At 46.3% G+C, this 19,430-nt stretch overlaps 1 protein-coding gene across 2 annotated transcripts; it reads right to left on the bottom strand.

The window, feature by feature from the left end:
* Positions 1-122: 122 nt before the first annotated feature.
* CLCN6 (chloride voltage-gated channel 6) lies at positions 123-19,418 on the bottom strand. Of its 2 annotated transcripts, none has more exons than XM_055704388.1 (23): positions 19,284-19,418; positions 18,444-18,503; positions 17,391-17,456; positions 16,785-16,850; positions 16,014-16,080; positions 15,500-15,606; positions 15,134-15,260; positions 14,469-14,536; positions 14,302-14,360; positions 13,593-13,725; positions 12,598-12,711; positions 12,160-12,326; positions 11,123-11,249; positions 10,629-10,755; positions 10,114-10,267; positions 9,860-10,019; positions 9,608-9,714; positions 8,827-9,013; positions 8,055-8,212; positions 7,063-7,219; positions 6,284-6,391; positions 5,488-5,613; positions 123-4,137 (listed from the first exon to the last, which is right to left on the bottom strand). In XM_055704388.1, the coding sequence occupies exons 1-23, from the start codon at positions 19,365-19,367 to the stop codon at positions 4,057-4,059; spliced, it is 2,610 nt and encodes an 869-aa protein (XP_055560363.1). In that variant the 5' UTR covers positions 19,368-19,418; the 3' UTR covers positions 123-4,056. The 2 variants fall into 2 exon arrangements, with proteins under 2 accessions (XP_055560363.1, XP_055560362.1); XM_055704387.1 differs by having other exon boundaries at positions 16,785-16,853.
* Positions 19,419-19,430: the final 12 nt, after the last annotated feature.

Raw genomic sequence — 19,430 nt, forward strand, 5'->3', positions numbered from 1 at the left:
ATAAACAGCAACTACTCATCTACCTCAAATCGTGCTCTTGGATATTGCCATGTTCTACTAGCTTTGTTGTAACAAAAGGGCAAAAGTAAGACAACACTAGAAACATCAAAAGGCCTTGAAAGTGCTGAAGGAGACACACAAACATTTTACTCTCAGACATGTTATGGTTACATGAATACTTCCCAAGTGCCATAGCTCAAATAAAAATATATTTATACAAATTAAAAAAAAAATACAATTTATATACACTGTGGAATTAGCTTACATCATTTCATAACAAAAAACAGTGCAAAAAAACAACCAAATGGAAAGGTAAGTTGCTACCATTGGAATGGCTCACAGTAAGTTAACAAGTCAAAACTGCATAATTAACACTGCACAGGAAACCATGAGGCAGGGAAGAATGCCCCATACTACCCCCTAACTTTTGCCATCAATACTAATCCAGTTCTTGGTTACTACTCCTTTAGTGTTGCTCTGAGTTAAAGGTTACAGGCACCTATGTTAGAAGTAATTTTGTTGGTAAATCACTAAGCAACAAGAGCCAGAGTAGAAGCAGTTAGTGTGTTGTAAGAAAGGAAGTAAGTGATCAAAGTGTGGGAAAAGACTGATTCAACACAAGCCCCTTTGCATCAGTCCTCAGCAGAAGAGAAATGCTGCATCTCCAAACATCAGATGAACTTGTAATTCCCTTCCTGCAGGCTACATAACAGCGATTGCACACTGAGATTTCCCTTTGAAGCAGCTGACAGGGTCATCCACCATCCTCACTTAAAACTTCTTTACGGAAGGAGTGTGTTTTCCAGCTGGAACATTTGATAGATGCACAGGCAGAACAGATGGTGCTGACAGCAGGCTGAAGGCAAGTGGCTTTCTCATGGGGAAGCGCAGCTGGTGCTCAAACCTTGACAAGATTTTTAGCCTGTTCTGCCTGGATTGCCTAACTCCAGGCCTCAGTAGCCATGACAAGACATCCTGCAGCAAAATACACTGCTGCAATTTGTGTACAGAAATAAAATAGGACATGACCAGCTCAAGGCAAACAATCTTAAGGAGCCCTATTCATGCACAGGAAGAGAAGGAACCTTCCACACAATCATTCAACAAGAATAAGAAGAAACGGTGAGACACGGGGCATTCTCGACAGGTGCTCTGACTATATGGGATTGCTAATTCCACATTAGTGTGATCTGAAATCCCATCAAAGCAGGATTCTTGTGATTTGTAACTGTCCATGAGCACAAATCCTTTGAATGAATGGCAGGTTAACAGAAGTGTATTTCAAACTTGCAGTCCAGCTTCAGGAAGTGCAAAAGGGTGCTGAAAGTTTCTTGAAATAGCTCAGTGCAAGACCAGAGCTCAGGGAACACAGGCATTTTAGAAATCATCTGCAGAGACTAATCAGAGAGAACAAACATCCTTACTCACAATGAAAGAACTTGCGAGTTCAAAGCAGTAGCCAATGACAATTCATATGCTCTAAGGAACATGCCACACCTGTCCCAGCCAAGAAGCCCAGGTTGAAGGCACAAGATGGATACTGGCTGTAGGAAAACACCTTCGTTTTACTCTCGGAACTTTAAGAGCTTGTGTGACTTACGTGAAATGGAGCTAGGATATTCAGAAGTCAGCAAAACTATTTTAGTGGAGGAGACAAGAGCTTTTGCTGCAAATTCCAGAGCAAGAAAGGGAAAAGAACAAACATACTCCCTGTTCTTTATAGATAGGTCACTTCTCAAGCAGTGCTGGAGAGTGGCTGTAGTTAACAGAGGGTCCTGGGAGACACACAGCTTCCTTTGCAACAACCGCCATTGCACATACCACAGCCAACTCTTGCCTTTGAGGAAATGGTATAAATACATTCTTAAAAACAAACACAGATCTACCCTTCCCCTCTTAATGAGGCAGCAGGTGGGAAAGAACACTAAGTGAAAAAAGGGCCTCCAGATGTGAATGGAGAGGAACAAAAATTAAAATCTAAGTGCTTACAAACAGCTTTGCTAAAACCAAACTTTCCAACTGAGCCATGTCATGCACTGTATGACAAGGACAAATTCTACCCTAAAACTTGGCCTCAGGAACCACTTGTAAGACCAAGTTTCCTCTCATCTGCTGGACGAAAGTCAAGAGCCTCCCATGACTCAGCTGCCTTTACTGCAAGCACAGCCAGAGAATACATCTGTCTACCAACTACCTGCACTGCAAAGACTCCATGAACATTTAAGAGTTCCAGTGACTCAGAGCCCTATATCAAGACCATGGCTGGTGATGACCTGGGCACAAAACCTCCTCCTAACCCTAACTGTAGTAGGGCTTGGCAGCCAGCACTTTGCAGAGCAGTGCCCTGGAACAATCAGCTTCTACAATGTCACTCAAAGAGGCTGTTTTAACAGATTTTGTGTTTTGACACATGTAAGGAAAGGGTACAACTTCTTCAGGCTTAGTCAGGAAAATCTTCAGATGAGTTCCTGAATTCAAAAAATACAATAATGCTCCATTTCCTTCTGCCACAACTCTCATCTAGCTAGCTCCTTACGGCAGACAACAGGTTAACAGGAGTGCTCAGAGGCTGTGTACATTCCCCAAGTTACTAGGCCCAGTCTCCGGGCTGAGAGAATGCTCTGTGCTTTATCAAGCCAATCAGCTCTGCAGCCCCTGGAGGCACAATGCTGGCTTCCCACTGAGGGTTATCTGTATGCAAAACTCAGGAAGGCAGGTGCCTGCTGGAACAATACAGGTGCTGGCCAGGATGGTACCTGCTAAAGCAGTGAACTGGCTGCAACTAGCTTCTAAGTGCGCATTTTACCCTTACAGATATTCAGCTGTAGCAGTTCCAAACATTATCCCAAGCATTTTTAGAGCACAGACAGCCCCACTTATCACCCTGCAGCAGATCCTGCTTGTTAAGTCACCAGCACCAAGTATCGCTCCTGTATGGCAGCCTGAAGTTACGCCAGCTCCTCTCATGACACAGAGATAATTCAACCAAGCCAGAGACAGGGCATCAGTTCTATCTGCCTCCAGAAAGCAACACTTCACCATGCCCTGGGGATGTGGGGTTCCCTGGTCTCCAACCCTAGCTGGAAAGGTGTCCCAGGCTCTTGCTGTTGGATCACAAGGACAAAGTGCCTACAAATGCCAAGAAATGCAGGAGTGTCAGGGTAGTGACAAAGTGGAGTGCCACAAAGTGCCTTAGAAGAGTCTCTTAAAGGGAGATAATTGCAACAGCTAACATGGAAAGAGATCTTCCTTCTCCGAGATGCTCTGTAAATGTATTAAATATTTATAATCCCAAAGAGTAACTGGAATTGAACTGTTTTGAACTCCTGATTTGCTGAGCTGCTCTCAAAAGTCAGCTGCTGTCAAAAACATCACAGCAGGGACACTTCCCCATGAAAGAGGGAGAGAAATTGGGAACACATGAAGCCAGAGTGGAAAGACACAGGCAACTTAGAGCACCCGCAAAGAGAAGTATACTTCCAAAGAGCTGGATTTTTTAATACCACTTTTGAGGAAATACATCCTCCTGAGCAGCTATTTTACAACTGCAAACTTCAGTACCTCTTCTTGGCCTTTACAGAGACCCCCTTCTCACACAAATAAGGCAACAGTTGCAGGAACAAGGGAGGAAGAGGAAAAGGGAGACATACAGGACGATAGGGAAAAGATGCTGCAGTTCTCTGCATGGGACACAGCGGAGCTAGATTTTTTTTTCCAATCCTTAAAAAAGTAAACCCAAAATGGAACAAAATAGTGGAACGTACAGTGTAAGGACAACATCTGATGAAAGGAGATAACTGGGGCATGGGAAAAGAAAAAACCTGTATCAAGAGTGGTCAACCAAGTGCCTGAGACCAATCAACAGCTCTGGACTCAGGCAGCTCCTCTAATTCTCTGGCTAGCAAGATGTTTTCCAGCTCCCCAGGCTTGATATGCATGTGAGAAGCCAAACGGCAAGTCTTGGGCCTTGTGGGGTCCAAGCAGAATGCGAGCGCGTGTGCAGGCTTGGAAGAGGGAGGAAGCCACACCAACAGTGGGGCAGGGTGGGCAGGGGCATCAAATGGTCTGATAGTGTTGTCTCAGTCTTGCCTGCAGAAATTCGTGGGTCAGGTTGTGCCGAGTGATTATCCCAACAATCTTAAAAGAGGAAGAAAAAAGGAAAAAAGATACAAGTCAGTACCACAAATGTGCCACTAAGAGGCGTGCATGGTAGAGCTGCTGTTCTTTTCAATCCCCCAAAAAGAGGGAACCTGCAAGCAGTTCTTCACCAATGCTGAGTTTGAGTGGGTTCAAGTTCAAATCTCAACAAACCAATGCCCCTCCCTCTCCCAGCACTTATCTACAGGCAAGACACTGCTTTAACTACACCCAAACGGACAGCTTAACCATTGCTATCGTGTCTGGCCACAGCAGAAGTTACCCCTGCCTAGGAAGAGAAATTCTGTCCATGTTAGACATCATACAGATGTATCTAAATCCTTTGGAAAGTGAAAACTACAATTGGCAATAGCAAAGCTGTCTCTTATTGCTTCATTAAGACACATTTCTGGTATCCCACATGACATAACTGCAGAGAGCTCATATTAGATACATTCTAGGAAGCTCTAAAGACCAAAACAGAGAAATGGCCAAGTCTAGCTAAGTGGTGACTGCACGCTGACCATCACTAGCTGGCAATTCACAAAAGGGACCCTCTCCCAGCCTGTTGGGGAAAGAGTCAAAGCCACATGCTTCAGCTGATGAAACACCTCAGTGATTTTACACATTGAAAAAGTTTAGAACTAGGCTGCTCTCTAGTACTAGAAGAGCATCCTGTACTAAACATGGAACAAGTCAACATCTCTTGTTTTCAATGCACAGGCTCTGCAGAGCAGCTATTAGAAACCCCAAGAGGCAGAAAAAGCACTGCTGTCTCATACAAACCAGTTCACTCAATGGAAACAGTTTCTCTTCATGTTTTTAGGAAGTTACTGACACCTACTGGGTATTCCTGAGCATTGTAGATGGCAAAGACACAAGCACAGTGAATCAAGCGCAGATCATTCAAAGACTCCTTTCTTTTGCTGCTCCTATGAGTAGGAACAGAATGCAAGTTCCCTTCCAGCAGAAAAACCTCCTGCCTCAACACACAGGAAATTCTGCTCCTGTCCTTGAATAAAGCTGTCAAAGAGGAAGCCAAATTAGTGGCCTCTGATGAGCTCAAGGCCTCTCAACAGGTACAAGACAGTAAGAGCTTTTACATGCTGCCAGCCCGAGACAGGAGAAAGACTTCGAGGGAAAGCAGGAAGCAGGCTTGTACACAAAAGATGGTAACAAAAGTCACAGTAATCAACAATGCTTCAGGGCCTTGAGAAGATCACATTCTGATCTCTTTAAAGCATTTCTGTTTGATGTTAGAATCTTAATTCTCCCAAAGGTGGAAAACATTGCAAAAAACCCACAGTGGCTTCCTTGCTCAGCCAAGACAAAATGGAGATAAAGACTCACCTCTCCAACTGCATTCACAACCGGCAAATGTCTGAGTCCCATTGTCCTGAACAGGTTGAAGACTTGTGACACATGAGTATTTGGAGAGACAGCAAAGGGCGATGGGTTCATGTATGGAGTGACATCCTATGAAAGACAAACAATTATATTACTTACAAGAGGAATTTTCACTATCTCTGGGAATCACAAACAAGCAATTCCTGTAAGTCCTCCAATGCACTGATCTCTGGACAGGGTACTGGACTGTGGGCATCTTCTATTTCTCCACAAAGATGAAATTCTCTACAAGAACATGAATTTGTCACAGCTTGTTTGAACACTGTAACCCATGATCTTAAGAGCCCAATGCTGCAAAAAGCCTCTGAGCAGGATAAATGCAGGTCCATGAAAATAAGAATGGATATTAGAACTTTGGCTTTCACAGCAACCTTCCTGTCACAAAGGTGATGACAGGCCTGCCACTGACTGAGCTGCCAGCACACAGAGCTCCAAACAGGTATCAGCAATTTGCCTGTTCAATCTCACTCGGGAAGGAGTCTTAATCTAGAAGGAAGTTAAACTAGACAGGCAATGTATGAATCAACATAAAGCACCTGTGTGTGATGTTACCCCATAGCAGGTATGAGGCTTGATTTCCACATGCAGGCAAGGCTGACTGAATGCCTGAGAAGCACAGGATGTTGTTGGTCACTGCACCCAAGAGTGGGCTTAAACATGTCCTCAGCCTTCTATAAAGGCTTGGGACAGTCCTCAACATGTACCAGGAAACACTGTCAAACTGCAGTGCATCTCTTACCACTATCATGCGAGGGTTCAGCAACGTCAGGTCCAGGTCATGGATATCTGGATAGCGGGGGTAATCCTCTGACATCTCTGCGTGGGATAGACGAGGCTGACTTGCACTCTGCAATTAAAACAAATCCCGCTGAACTGATGTATTGCTGTCCCAGCTAGTATATGGGCTGCAAGCAGCACTTGCTTACCCAGACCTCACCCCACGCCCACAGATAGCACTTCTGTAGAGGCGCACTCCTAACAGTGCTCTCAGAATGCAGTGGTGCAGGCCCAAACCTACACAGGCCTTTAGTTGACACAGCAATGGATCTGCTCTCCAGACTGACAGATCTACACGCATCACTGGAGGGCAGCAACATTACAGCCTTGTGGAAGATGGGCCTCAAACAAATGCTCATGCTGATCTCGGCAATACAGGTGACACTTCTGGCAAGACCTTGGTTCGGAGCAGTAAAAACACACGGTATACACTGCTGTTGCTCTGTTTGTATTTAATATCTGCCCTCAATTCTCCAGACAGGATTGCAACTTTATGCAACAAACAGGTCTGTTCGTTTGTGTTTTAAATGGTAGCTGTCCTCTTTTCCTGGGGATAAACACAAATTCAATTCCCTTTATTCTAGAGCTGCAAGGGAGAATTCACACTACCCATCTACAGCTTGTAAAACACAGATGCATCCCTTAAAAAGTGTAAAAATAGGTAAATTCTTTTTGTCAGCCCATAATATTTTTCCCAACCTAGGGATGTCTCTGCTACAATTCCTGATTAGGAAGACTCACTGACTGGCTCTCGGAGTAACAAACACCCCTGACAAGGAGGGTGACCAGCTGTGAGCGCAAGATCAAGCCATGGAAGGTCAAAGGTCTGAAGCGTTCCTCCATGGTCCACTCTTCACTGGGAGACTGGTCAGGGTACAGGTTGGGGTAGGGAGTATATCTGTAACAGTTTAACAGTACATGTTATAAGTTGCATGAACTTAAGGAGAGATACATACCCCTGCCTCCAAAATAACAGTGATTTCAGTTCTTTGCAACCTCCTGAACATTTCAGGGACTCTGGCTAGAGGCAAGCAAGTCTTTTCTCCAACAAACAAAATAGCAGAGTGGTGGGTTGAGAGCCATTACCATGGGTGCAGTATAACAACAGCAGCAGAATGGAGACAGTCTCCTAATTCAATTTCAAATCACTTGCTACTAAAGCAGCTTTCAGTGCTGACTTGTTCAGATTCTAGTAAAAGCTGAAGCATCTGGCAAAACATCAGGGCCAGGACTCTACTTTCAATGTCACTAGGTTAGAAACTGACTCACTAGGCTGGGCTTCTGCTTGGAAGCAACTACAACACAAGCCTGGTGACTCAGCCCAGTTACCAGAAAGCTGGTATCACTATTATGGCACCAGGCCATTAGCTCCTCTCTTAGGAGAAGTGAGCTTTGCAGAGCCCTCAGGTTTCTGCAGACAAGAGGGCGGCATCAGTTTCTACAGACATTTTCCCAGGTATTCCATCCTCTCCAGGAAATATTCCTGGACAAGTGTTTGAAGGAAATGTAAGTTAACAGGTTGGACACCATCAAGGCATTAGCCTAGGACTCAGTCACAGGTGGGAGCCCTGGCACTGGCTCATGAGACCCAACAAGCCACTTCTTCTAAAACACGGATTCTAGCACTGTTTCCTCGGACATATGGAATGACTGGGACTGTATGAAGCACCACAACACATCTCAACATATGGAAACACCCTGTTGCCCTACATTTGTGCCTACCAGGATCTCACCTTCTCTCTAGCATCTGTTGCAGCAGATCCTCCTTTTCTGGTGGCTCCTCCGTTGCTATGTGCTCGTCACACATGTTACGCAATTCACTTGATGGGTAGGATTTCATAGACTGACTACGCTTACGCTGCTCTCCAGCTCGGGTGAGGATGCTGGATTTCTGGATACAACAAACAATTCTCAGATACTCACTAAGCAGGTCAACAGCTATCCAAGAGTGACTATGAACTACTTGATCATAACTTTATGTCACCAGGTAAGATGTTCCTTAGTCAGTGCTGTTTCAGCACTTGTAAGTATAGCAATAGGACTGTATTCTCCTTGGAAACAGAACCTAGCGTTTAGGAACTCAAGCACCCTTTTTTGCTAGAACAGGCATGTTCATTATTCATTCTGACTTTAAATTTTAATTTTCCCAAGAGACTAAAGCATCTGCCCCACTACCCCTCCTACAAAGCAGGAGTGTTTAGGCCCTTGCTACTGATGTCAATGATGGGTTCAGTATTTCAGTGCCAAAACTGAACATTTTTTTCCATGTCTATCCTAAACAGGTTACTTAGCCCTCTTAACTTTTGCCTCTAGGAATGCAGCCCACTCCTCTGCCTTTACCATGACCCAGAGAATGGAATGAAATTGAGTCCCTGAAAATTTTGTATTGCAGTAGGTGCTTATCTCTGACCTGAATTCTGCACTGACAAAAAATGAGACAACAAAAGAAAGGGCCTTCCACCTGCAAAACAGAGCTCTCTACTCTTCAACTTATCAACTTTTTACCTTGAATTTGATGTTGTTACTTATCAGTTGATTTCCCTTCATGAACTCCCTCTCATTGCCCCGGTTCTCAGTCACTACAGGGAAGGCATGATGGACAGTTGTGCGCAGGATGCTAACAAGGGACTGGATCCTGGTGTGTGGGTAGACATACGTCAAGTTGGGTTCCATGATGTCACTGGCTCGTAGTCTGAGGAAACAAAAATCCAAGACTGCTGCGTGCATCACATGTGACAGAAGGGTGGTAACAGACAAACAAGGAAACACACCAGCCCCAAAATGAGATCCTGAAGGAGTCTGCTGCAGTTTAGTTCTGCCAGCTAAGGCAGGACCTGTGTGCTCACCTTCACTGTGTCATCAGTGGTGCTGGCACAATTGACTTGTTATTTTTTTTTAACATAGCATTACATCCAATGATGCACTATAAGCAAGGAAAAAGTTTCCAACACAGAAGGTGTTTAAACCTGGTAAGATGACAGGTTGGAAGAAGATGAAATTCTGCAAGAAGCCAAGTCCAGTGGAACACTTTCACAGCTGAACCTCACAAATCTGTTCCTCAGATCTCTACCCATCCACCCCTCCTCAGAAAGGGCTCCAGCACCTCTTTCCTGCCACAGGCCTGATGCACAACTCCTAAATCTTCTCACAGCAGTCCTCCTCACAGCTGCTCCTCTCAGAGCACCCAGGTTCATTGGAGATGAAGTATCATCCCCCTGCATTACAACATTCTAAGAACCCTACCACAAACTCTAAGCCACAGCCCTGCCAAGGGGAGCAGACTTACTTATCCATTTCCACCTCTGTTTCCCACTCCAGAAGAGGCACTCCTCGCAAATTCACATGGATGTCATAGATGCCTTTGTTGAAAAAGTCTCCTGTCCATTTGGCTACCTGCAGAGCAAATGGAAGGTCTACTGAGTTGTTGCTCCAAGTGCAAGACTCCCTGGTTTATCACAGTCCTGGAAAGAAGAGAGATTCAGGGCCAGCACATGTCCAAGCAGTCTGCAAGAAGCCAGAGCTAAGACCCTGCACTCACCATAAGGGTGATCATTATTGGGAGCCCGTAGGTGATCTCGTTGGTGGATTCAATTAGGATGACAGTCAGGCTAATTGTCATGCGAACCACTCCTCCCAGGAATGCTGCTGCCCCAATCAGCGCAAATGTTCCTGAGTAGATGTGATCCAGGCCAATGTAGCTAGGGCAAAACACAGATCCCAAAGACTGGAATAACCTGAGTTCAGTATGCATCTGCAGCACATCTCTCGCACGCATACGCACACTCAATGCACCTTTTGAGGAGGTTGGCGACCAGGCGTCCGAAGGCAGCCCCACAAAGCAGAGACGGCACAAAAAGACCACTGGGCACAGAGATCCCGTATGTCCAGCAGGAGAGTAAGAAATAGAGAAGGAAGAACAAGGACAGTGTGACTGGGCTGAAAGTACCTGCAACACAAGAAGAATCATGACTAAAGGGGCACAGGCCTGTCGGACAAAGACAGTAGTCTTGCACCATCCACCCCTCAGCTTGCAGCAGACTCATCTCACAACAGCTATTTGTCTCCCAGTCCAAACATACATGAAGACAATGAATAAGTTGGAAAAAAAAAAAAGAAAAAAAAGAGAGAGGAAAAGTAGGCCTTTCTTTCCATGGAGGAAGCTTTCACCTGTTGTAATAGCAGTGCCCCAGAGCCATGAAGGCCTGGAGATGCTCTTAGCCCTGTGGTTCTTACGACAAGGCTGTTTCAAGCAAGATGAAGCTCTGAAGCCTAAGCATGGGATAGGGTACTGCCTCCTAGCTACTCACCATCCTGGTGGAAGAGCTGCAGGATAGCCGACTCCTGCGGGTTGAAGAAAAGTGTGGCCATGTCATTGTAGGTTTCGTTTGGGCAGAAAAAAGTTTTGATGCTTGAATTCACATCCTCTGACACACCCTAACACAGGACACAGACACAAACAGTTAAAATCCACTCTCCTACATTAGCCTTTGGGTGCAGTGGGACTAACCTTCTGCATAGGGCTGTCAGCCCACACTTTGGGAAGTTCAGACCAAACACCAAAAGCAGAGCTGGGGCCTGCAGCATCAATGGGCTCCCTGATTCACAGTCTGAGCTGCTTTGCCAAAATCCGAAAGCACAAAGGATAGCTTTCACTGTTACTCTAAGTTCTTGCAACTGTCTCCAGGCTTTCACTGAAATTTTGTTATGTACTGCATGCTGTCAAAAGCTCATACGTGCCTGTGCTTCTCTGGAGGATGAACAATATGATGGGGACATATAATCTTCATGCAAGATCCCTCACCTGCAGGCTCAGAGTGTCATTGCCATTCTGACTGGTGGAAGACATCTGCCGGCATTCCCCCAGAACCATGGAGGCTACAAAGACCACGACCGTGGTAGTCAATGACACCAGCAGGCTCTCCAAGACTCTGCAAGTACACAATAGAAACCACACACTGAAGCCACACTCAGCCCTGTAACCCAGTCCCAGCTTTGCACATGACTGGTAAGGCTGCAAGCAGCAGCAGTCACCACAGTTTAACATCAGAAGCAGGGGGGACTCTGCAAGTCAAGCTGAATTACGATTTGGTTGCCAGGGATTGCGTTAACTCCCCTTGTTAATTGCCTGCCCCAAAAAGGCTATTTCTGCCCAGAGAACACATAGCAGTCACGTATAAAAAGCCACAGGGAAGGGTCTGGTAATGAGGCTGTTCACATGGAAACCATGTTCTGTAGATCCTTACAAGGTAAAAGGCTAGACAGGACTGGACAAGTTGATGTATAGTCTCTCATAATCTCTTTTCTAATTGCTGAAACACACGTGTTTTTTTAAACCTGGGCTTCTTATTTAGGAATTGTCTAGAGCAAACAAACAGCTGTTTTCCAGAATTATATGGCAATTCTCTCTCTAAATAGCACAGATATTAGCTCAGTTGTGGATTTAATTGACCAAGAAAATAATAAAAAAAAAGTGGGATCAGCTATTCCTCCCACATCTGCTTTGTAAAAAAATAAAACCACCAGATGAAGACAAAGCCCTGGTTTGTTCAGCTATAGCCTTTATGATAAAAAGCTCCCTTCGTAGCCCTTGCAAGGGGGTTTGCAGCTCTCTCTGTACCACCACAGCAATTACAAAAATGCACAGGGGCTGTAACATTTGGTTTCTGGTGTTCACTTTCAAGTTCGAGTTCTATGGAGGCTTCATTTTGTGATTTCAAAAAGAACAGGTCTAAGATTTCCTCCAATCCCACTCACTGGGTCTTCTGGACTGATGCTCTTGCTTTGGGACACTGAACACAGATCAAGAGATGCCTGCACAAATTCAAGAGGCACAAATACCTGACCAGCTTTGGCTTGGGATGCACGTTCCGCATGCGGTACTTCGCAAGTCTCTTGTTCAGGCAGTTGAAGGTGGCTCCAAGAAGGCCTCCTACAATCCCCATCAGAATGAAGAAGCCCAAGTCCACAGCCGTCCAGAGGTGGCATTTCTTATCAGACTCAGAGCACTACATGCAGAAAAGCATAAAAAAAAAATTAAAAAATCATTACAGTAGTTGCTGCAATTTCTACCAATGCATCTGTCTTCGCATCAGGAGACTTTTAGCTGCTATGACCAAAGGGGAAGAATTCTGTCTTAGGCTATCAATGTATTGCAGCTAAATACCAACTGCCCTTCAACGAAATACAAGCATGTATCAGAAAAAAACCCAGAAAGGAACACTGAACTGACAAGAGACTGGAGGCTGGGGTGTGGGAAATAACAGCACTAAACCTTACCTTAAACTCCCCAAAGTTCAGCAGCCCAGGGAGCTGGAAAGACCCCCAACTTCCAAACTGAATTCCAGAGCGGAAGAAATTCAGGGTGAAGGTGGCAGCCATGGAACAGAAAAGCTGAAGAAGTAAAAAATAAAATAGGAAGTAAAGACTCTTAAAATTAAAATTGGCATAGTTCACTTCCTTAAAACTTATGCCTGGGGAAGAGAACCTAAAAGCCTTCTCAGGCTTTAGCAAAATAATTCACTGTGGTTTAACACCCATTCTCTGCTGCAAAAGAGCACAGAGCTACAATGGACTACTAGAATCATCTGATTTGGTTTCCTGCACAAGAAGTTAGGAATTTCACCTAGTAATTCTTGCAGTAAAAGCTTTTTTTTTTTCTTTTGCAAATATGTTAATTTGCAGTTGCAAATCAATTACAAGGCACTAACACAGCTTGTTTTGGAATTGAGGTCTTCATTGGCTCTGAGCAAGTTGCTATGCTGGCCAGTCCCCTGGCTTCTTTTGCTGCTGCTGAGAAAGAACAGACTAACTGAATCCCATCAACAGGATGTTTGGCATAAGAAATGCCAAAAGTGTCATGAAATCCAACACATGTTTAACACATTTCATGAAAGTAGGCACTACAGGCAGGGAAACTGCCAACCTGAAGGCACAGGGCATTGCTGCAATACAGCTCCCCAAGGCAGAGAAAAGCAGAAAGAAATGCACCACCTGCCTACTCTGCTCCAAAAGGATGGGATTGCAGAGAGCCCAGGCACAGAAGCCCTTTCTCCCAGACATGCTAAATCTACTGCCTACGGAGCTGTCCCATAGTTCCAGACAGTACTGGACTCATCTCTGCTCTTCATCTGTAGTAATTCTGGAGTGCTGATAGAGCAGGCAATCTCTCTCCTGCCAGGAGAGCTCAGGAGACAGGATAATCTGAATGCCCTCATGGACAAACCCTCCCAGCTCAAGGAAGAGCCACACAGAAGAAGCCAGTCATCACTCACCACTTTCCATGTAAGTCCCTGGTTCCAGAAAGAGGAACCTTCTTCCAGGCTGAAAAGAGTGCCCCCAATTGGGGCTCCAAAGGCAGCCGCAACCCCTGCAGCAGCTCCAGCAGACACAAAATCCCTTTTATCCCTGAAACAAAAAGGAAAACAATCTCAGTTTAGTGAAGTGGAGCTCTGGAGACACCATCAGGTAACACCATCTATTCAGCAAGTCATTGCAGCATCATGCTCTTTCTGTAGAGCCCAACACAGAGCAAAACTCTGGCACTGCACAACTGCCCAGTATACAAAGAACCATCCTACAATGTGGGACTCCCACATCACTTGAAAGAATTACAGAGAAGGAAGGGCAAGATTTTGTTCACATCCAGGTGAACCAGCCTCCTCTGTACTGTATCTTGGTCATAAAGGGTGAGTAACTGAGCTTGTTCTCAACAGTGAAACCATTTAACCATTCAGATTAAAGGTTTTATATGGGTAGAGATTTGCTGAGTAGTACATGAGAACATTAATGAACATGGAGACCAGAGCAGAGCAGCATGAAAGAGTCAAGTCCTGGTGTTGCCTTGCTGCAGAACGAAACGGCAGGACACTAGAGAAAGACTGAAAAGACAACTGACTGATTCATCCCAGCCCGCCACCCCACTCCCAAGGAGGTCTGCTCACTCATCCTCCTCTCCCCTCCTCCACATCCTGGGTACAGTACCTGTCACTGCGGAAATAGGGAAAGTTAAATTGGATCTTCCTCAAAGAGATGCTCTGGAACTACAAACAAAGTAAAGATTTAGAAACATAGGAGATGGAAACTCTGTCCTCACAGTACCCTTACAAAGCAGTGGTGTGACCAGGCCAACGACCCAGGCCAGCACTAACCTGTGGCAAACCCGCACCCACAACAGCACCACTGTGAATCATTGGACCCTCCTTCCCGACAAAAAGACCTGGAAAAATAAGACTGATGAGGCAACACACTCCCTGGGCCACCCTCCCTTGGTGACAATGCCAGAAGAGATCAGCTCACCACTCCCATGCCATGGCACAGTCCCCTGTGCCAAGCCTGCAGGCCTGCAGCCCCTCCCCCCTCAAAGTGAAGGACAGTGCCGGCTCCTGCCTCCTGCCCCCTCACCCCTCAAACTTGCACTGACCTCACGTGGGTGGAACCACTCAAAGGCAGCTGTTACAAGGACTCTGAGCTCTCCAAGATACTCTGCCCTGATGCCTGGAACATAGCCTCCTTCAGGCTGCTCTAGACAATGTGTTCTGGAGAATTCTCAGGTCTCCCTCTTGGACTGAGCCACAGCACCACTTCTGACTAGCCCACCCAGAAAAGTACCAGTTCCCCCAATAGTCCTGATGCTCTGTCTATTTTCTACTCTATATATGCATTCAGGGCTCATGATTCTGCTCCAGTCCATCAAAGTAATTTCACTGGAAAGACATGAGAAGCCATTTGTGCCCTATGTACAGCAGGGACAGAATTTTTCCACCTTTGGTGAACCCTTACCCCAACAAGATCAATACAACACAGCCCTTCTTACCTCCTGCCACACTGAAGAGCACTCCCATAGCTTTGCACACCACTGTCCGGAGACGCACAACTCCTGGAACTTTTACCCCATTGAGGTAGCACTTAATTTCAGGAATTCCTGATCCAGCTGCCACAGGCTGCAGAAAAGAAACACTGATGTTGTGCTGCCTCGATTTCATAGCTGACCAACAATATCTCATCAGAGAGTACAGCAAGGGACCAAAAGACCCTGCTTAGCTAAATCAATCAGCACTGTGAGGCTAGTTCAGTGTCTCAGGGCAGAAAGTGCTTCTAGCAAGAAGGATATTTCATACGCAGGACCTGTGTGAGAGGAAAGGGAGGCTGCGTAAGGAGCTGCAGTGGACGTCAATCTTACTTGGATCAGGACCAGAAGGCTGGCAAGAAAAACAAAGGTCAGGTTGAACCCCAGCAGCTCCAGCAAGGACAACGCAAGACAGCCCTTCTCAGTGCATTCTTCCACCGCTGCGGGGACAGTCAAGGAAAACAACGTTCCCCAAACTGACACACAATAATTTGGTACTGTCTGGTGGTCCCACTGGCATCACGAGCCAAGCCTGCTCTTCCTAATCCAGCCAGGGCAGCTGACACAACCCATCAGGAAGCCCGGCTTCCTTTTCAGAGCTCAAGACTGAGCTACAAGGAAGGGAAAACGCTCATTCCTTCAGGGATCAGCCTTTGCCTATGTTCATGATATTGGACATATTTCTTGGTTTCAAGGGCTGAATTACATAGGCAAGATGAAAACTTGATTAATCATCAACATGACTGATAGCAGAAGTTTGAGAGTCAGCTGTTCTGAGCAAAACATGGAAACAGAATGGAAAAGGTCACTGAGTCTAACAGGAACCCATACACTAGGTGAAAGATACAGCTTTGTACCACTCGGAACTTGAGCTGGGTAAAGAGCCGTACGAAGAAATCCACAAAGAGGCCCACCTATGAAAAAGAAGACAGATTTGTCATCAGAAATTACTACATACAGGTAACAAGGGCCACCCTCTAGTAAGTCCTACCAGAAGTATGCATGCACGGGAGGACAGGATGAAGGTGGAAAAAGAAGTATTGTTCTGAGCAGAGTAACTTTGGAAGCTGAGATTTGCAGCCTCCCTCACTCTGACTGGGACAGATCCATCCTGGAATTATTCCTGAAGAGATGCATTTCAAGAGTACTAATCTAGCAGCATTTTTAACACCCACAACATACTTCAGGGTACAGAAGAAAGCTGGTGTTTAACTGAGGCATGCATACAGTCAGCAGAGCTAATTTTCAAACACTCATGAAAGCACGTGCTGTGACACTCGTACTGCCAAACATCAAAAAAAAAATACAGTTCAACTGTAAATTGGCATCCTTTTTTATTAAGTGCTCACTTTGGACAAGTTTTACTGTAAGCAGAGTTAAAGGACTTGCCAAAATACTTTGCAAAGAAATCACAGCAAGTTCTAAAAGAAAAAAAGCCTTCCTGGAAAATAATCTAGCAAAACTGTGCTATAATTGCCAAAACACAACTCCAGCTACTAAGCTCTCCAATTCATGAAAGGGAATGTTTCTTATTCTTTATTCCTCAGCCACTGACTTCTAAATCATTCCTGCTTAGTCTCCTGAATTTTCCTCAACCCCCAAACAGCAAGATCCTTACCAGTCCTGTGCAGACTCCAATAGCAAAAACCATCACCCACTTCACTGCTTCGTATCTCTGGGCTTTCTGCTTAGGAAGAAGATTAAAAAAAACAAAAAACCAAAAACCAGCCAAGTCAAAGTAACATAGAAATGGAGATCAGAAAAAGGCCAATCTTGGATTCCACAGTTCTAGTACAGCTAGAGTAATAAATCAACAGAAGATGGTGACAACAGCAAACTGACAATAGGGAACTGAAAGTCCTGAACATCTTACTCACTTTAAACCCGAGGATCAGAACAGATGCTGGGAGCTATAATCCCCACATGTATTTTTATTCTTTTCATAGAGAAATCAAGTAGAATTTCTTTCATAAAGAAGAAAAAACCCACAAAACTTTCTGCAGTGGAGCATACTTAGAATCATAGAATGGTTTGGGTTGGAAGGGACATTTAAAGGTCATCTAGCCCAACCCCCTGCCATGGGCAAGGACACTAGGCCAAGTTGCTCAAAGCTCCATCCAACCTGGCCTTGAATACTTCCAGTGATGGAGCATCCACAACTTCTCTAGGCAGTTTCCACTGGTTTAACTCTGAAGCTAATGAAGAAGAAAGAACAAGGTCCTACCTTGTTGTCCATGCTCTCCAAAACTTCCAGGTATGGGTCATTGATACAGCGATCATAATCCAAGCTCTGAAAGAATGCCAAAAGGTCAATTTGAGAGAATCAGCTGCAACAGACTGTGCAAAAAACTATGAATAGAAAACATTGTTAAAGGTTACAGAAGTCACTACTACCCCCACAGTAGGTTTTGCAAACAACAGTAGGAGAAAGAACTCTTGCAAACAACTTAATTTAAATATTTCCAGCAGAGCTAGATCCTGCCAATCAGGAAGTGAAAGAACAGAACAATTTCACTGCCCAAGCTGAAACAGACAGGGAACTAAGCAGGAATACAACTGATTCATACAACTTTAAATTAAAGAAGTCACATTGTACAGATTTAGACTTTACTTAAGCGCCCCCAGTTTGACAGCGCAGGGGATAATGTCAGATCTTTATATCTAACCTCTCACTACAACAGGAACACTAGACAGGAATTCCCCTCCAGATGAATAGCATCAATTATTAAGCTTATCACAGCAGGGAGCTAAAAGCAATATAGAGTTGCCCAGTTGTACTTACAACATGCAACGGGCTTCTACCTAGATCAACTTCACCTTTTCAAGCCAAACAGGAACAGGCTAGGCTAGTGACATCCACGCTGACAGCAACTGCTCTAAACAGCTCAGGGCCACCATACGGACATGCAAAAAGCAAACATGTCCTGTAAGAAGCAGGACCCGATAGACGGGATTGATCTGCTGCAACACGACAACAGACATCGCAGTAAGGCAATGGTGACCAAGTAGCTACAGATGCTTTCTACAGTCATGGGGGAAACAAGACCACTAGGCTTGAGCTGTGGATGTTCAAGCTCTACTCACAGGGCTTTAACCCAGAAATGTATAACAATGAGGAGCAGTTCTTTGCAAGCACAGCAACTCCAGGTATCTTTGCTGATGCCAACGCAATCTAAGTAGTGATGCATTCTGCCCCATTACAAACTCAAGCAGATCAAAACCTGCCTGCGGTTCCTTTCACATTAATATCTCAAGCTCCTATCAGCTCATTTCTCACCTCATAGTCTTTGCGTGGAAGGATCTCATCCTCCTCTTCATGCGTTTCTCCTAGGATGGTCTGCAAAACAAACGTGGGGAAGGAAAATCAGCAGGGGAATGAATGCTTGTACATGAACGCCTCATAACCGTAGGCAGCCAAGCCAAAATCAGGGAAGGCCTATGCCACTGTTGCATATAAAGCCAGCGTGGATTGCCAGACCACCACTTTGGGGTAACGGTATAGGGTGTTACCTTAAAGCTTGCTCCTCAGCAAGAACGCACCACACTACCACACTACTTCTGTATGGGAGCCTCCCACAAGATCACACAGCCGAGTACTAAACCTACATGCCAGCTTCCTTCACAGCAACAGGCTACAGGGAAGCACCGGACAAAACCCTGCACAGATCGTGCTGCCCTGTGCCGGCGGCTGGGGAGCCGCTGCCAGAGCCACCCCGCTGGCAGGGCCCGCTGCACCGAGAGGGCAGCAGCAGGGCAGGCTGCGGCGCCGGTCGCCGGGGCAGGGATAGAGGCCGAGCCCGGGCAAACGCCGGCTGAGGCACCGGGGCAGCGCGGGCCGAAAGGGCGGGAAGGGGCTGAGCCGCGGGGCCGCGCGCCGCCTGAGGAGCCGGGCCGGGAGGCGCCGCGTGAGGTACCGCGCCGCAAAGCGCCGACACCAGGGGCGGAGGCACCGGGCCCAGCGCCATAGCAACGCTCAACACCCCCGAGCCGCCCGCCCTCGGGCGCTCCCCACAGCCGGCGCGGCGGCGGCGGGGCCGGCCCAAGGGCCTGCGCCGGGGCGCCGCGGGCGGACACGAAGCCGGGGGCGGCCGGGAGGCGCGCGGGGCCGCGGCCGTACCAGCTCCTCGGGGGTGCGGCTCTCCCGCTCGCCGCAGCAGCGCGGGCAGCAGCAGCAGCACAGTCCGGACCCGCACCCCGCCATCTTCCGCCGCCGCCACCGCCCCTTCCCGGCCCCGCCCGCCGCCGCCGCGCGTGACCCGCCGTC

This window comes from Falco cherrug, chromosome 3, assembly GCF_023634085.1.
Source record: "Falco cherrug isolate bFalChe1 chromosome 3, bFalChe1.pri, whole genome shotgun sequence".
In the NCBI taxonomy this organism is placed as follows: domain Eukaryota; kingdom Metazoa; phylum Chordata; class Aves; order Falconiformes; family Falconidae; genus Falco; species Falco cherrug.

What these genes read in the sequence shown, in the direction of transcription:
- CLCN6 (XM_055704387.1), bottom strand. Translation starts at nt 19,367, where the DNA reads ATGGCGGGGTGCGGGTCCGGACTGTGCTGCTGCTGCTGCCCGCGCTGC. An exon ending in CCCAAGCCAAAGCTGGTCAG is followed by an intron (nt 11,250 to 12,159) that starts GTATTTGTGCCT and finishes GTGTACTTGCAG; the next exon opens with AGTCTTGGAGAGCCTGCTGG. An exon ending in GTCGCCAACCTCCTCAAAAG is followed by an intron (nt 10,020 to 10,113) that starts GTGCATTGAGTG and finishes GTTTTGCCCTAG; the next exon opens with CTACATTGGCCTGGATCACA.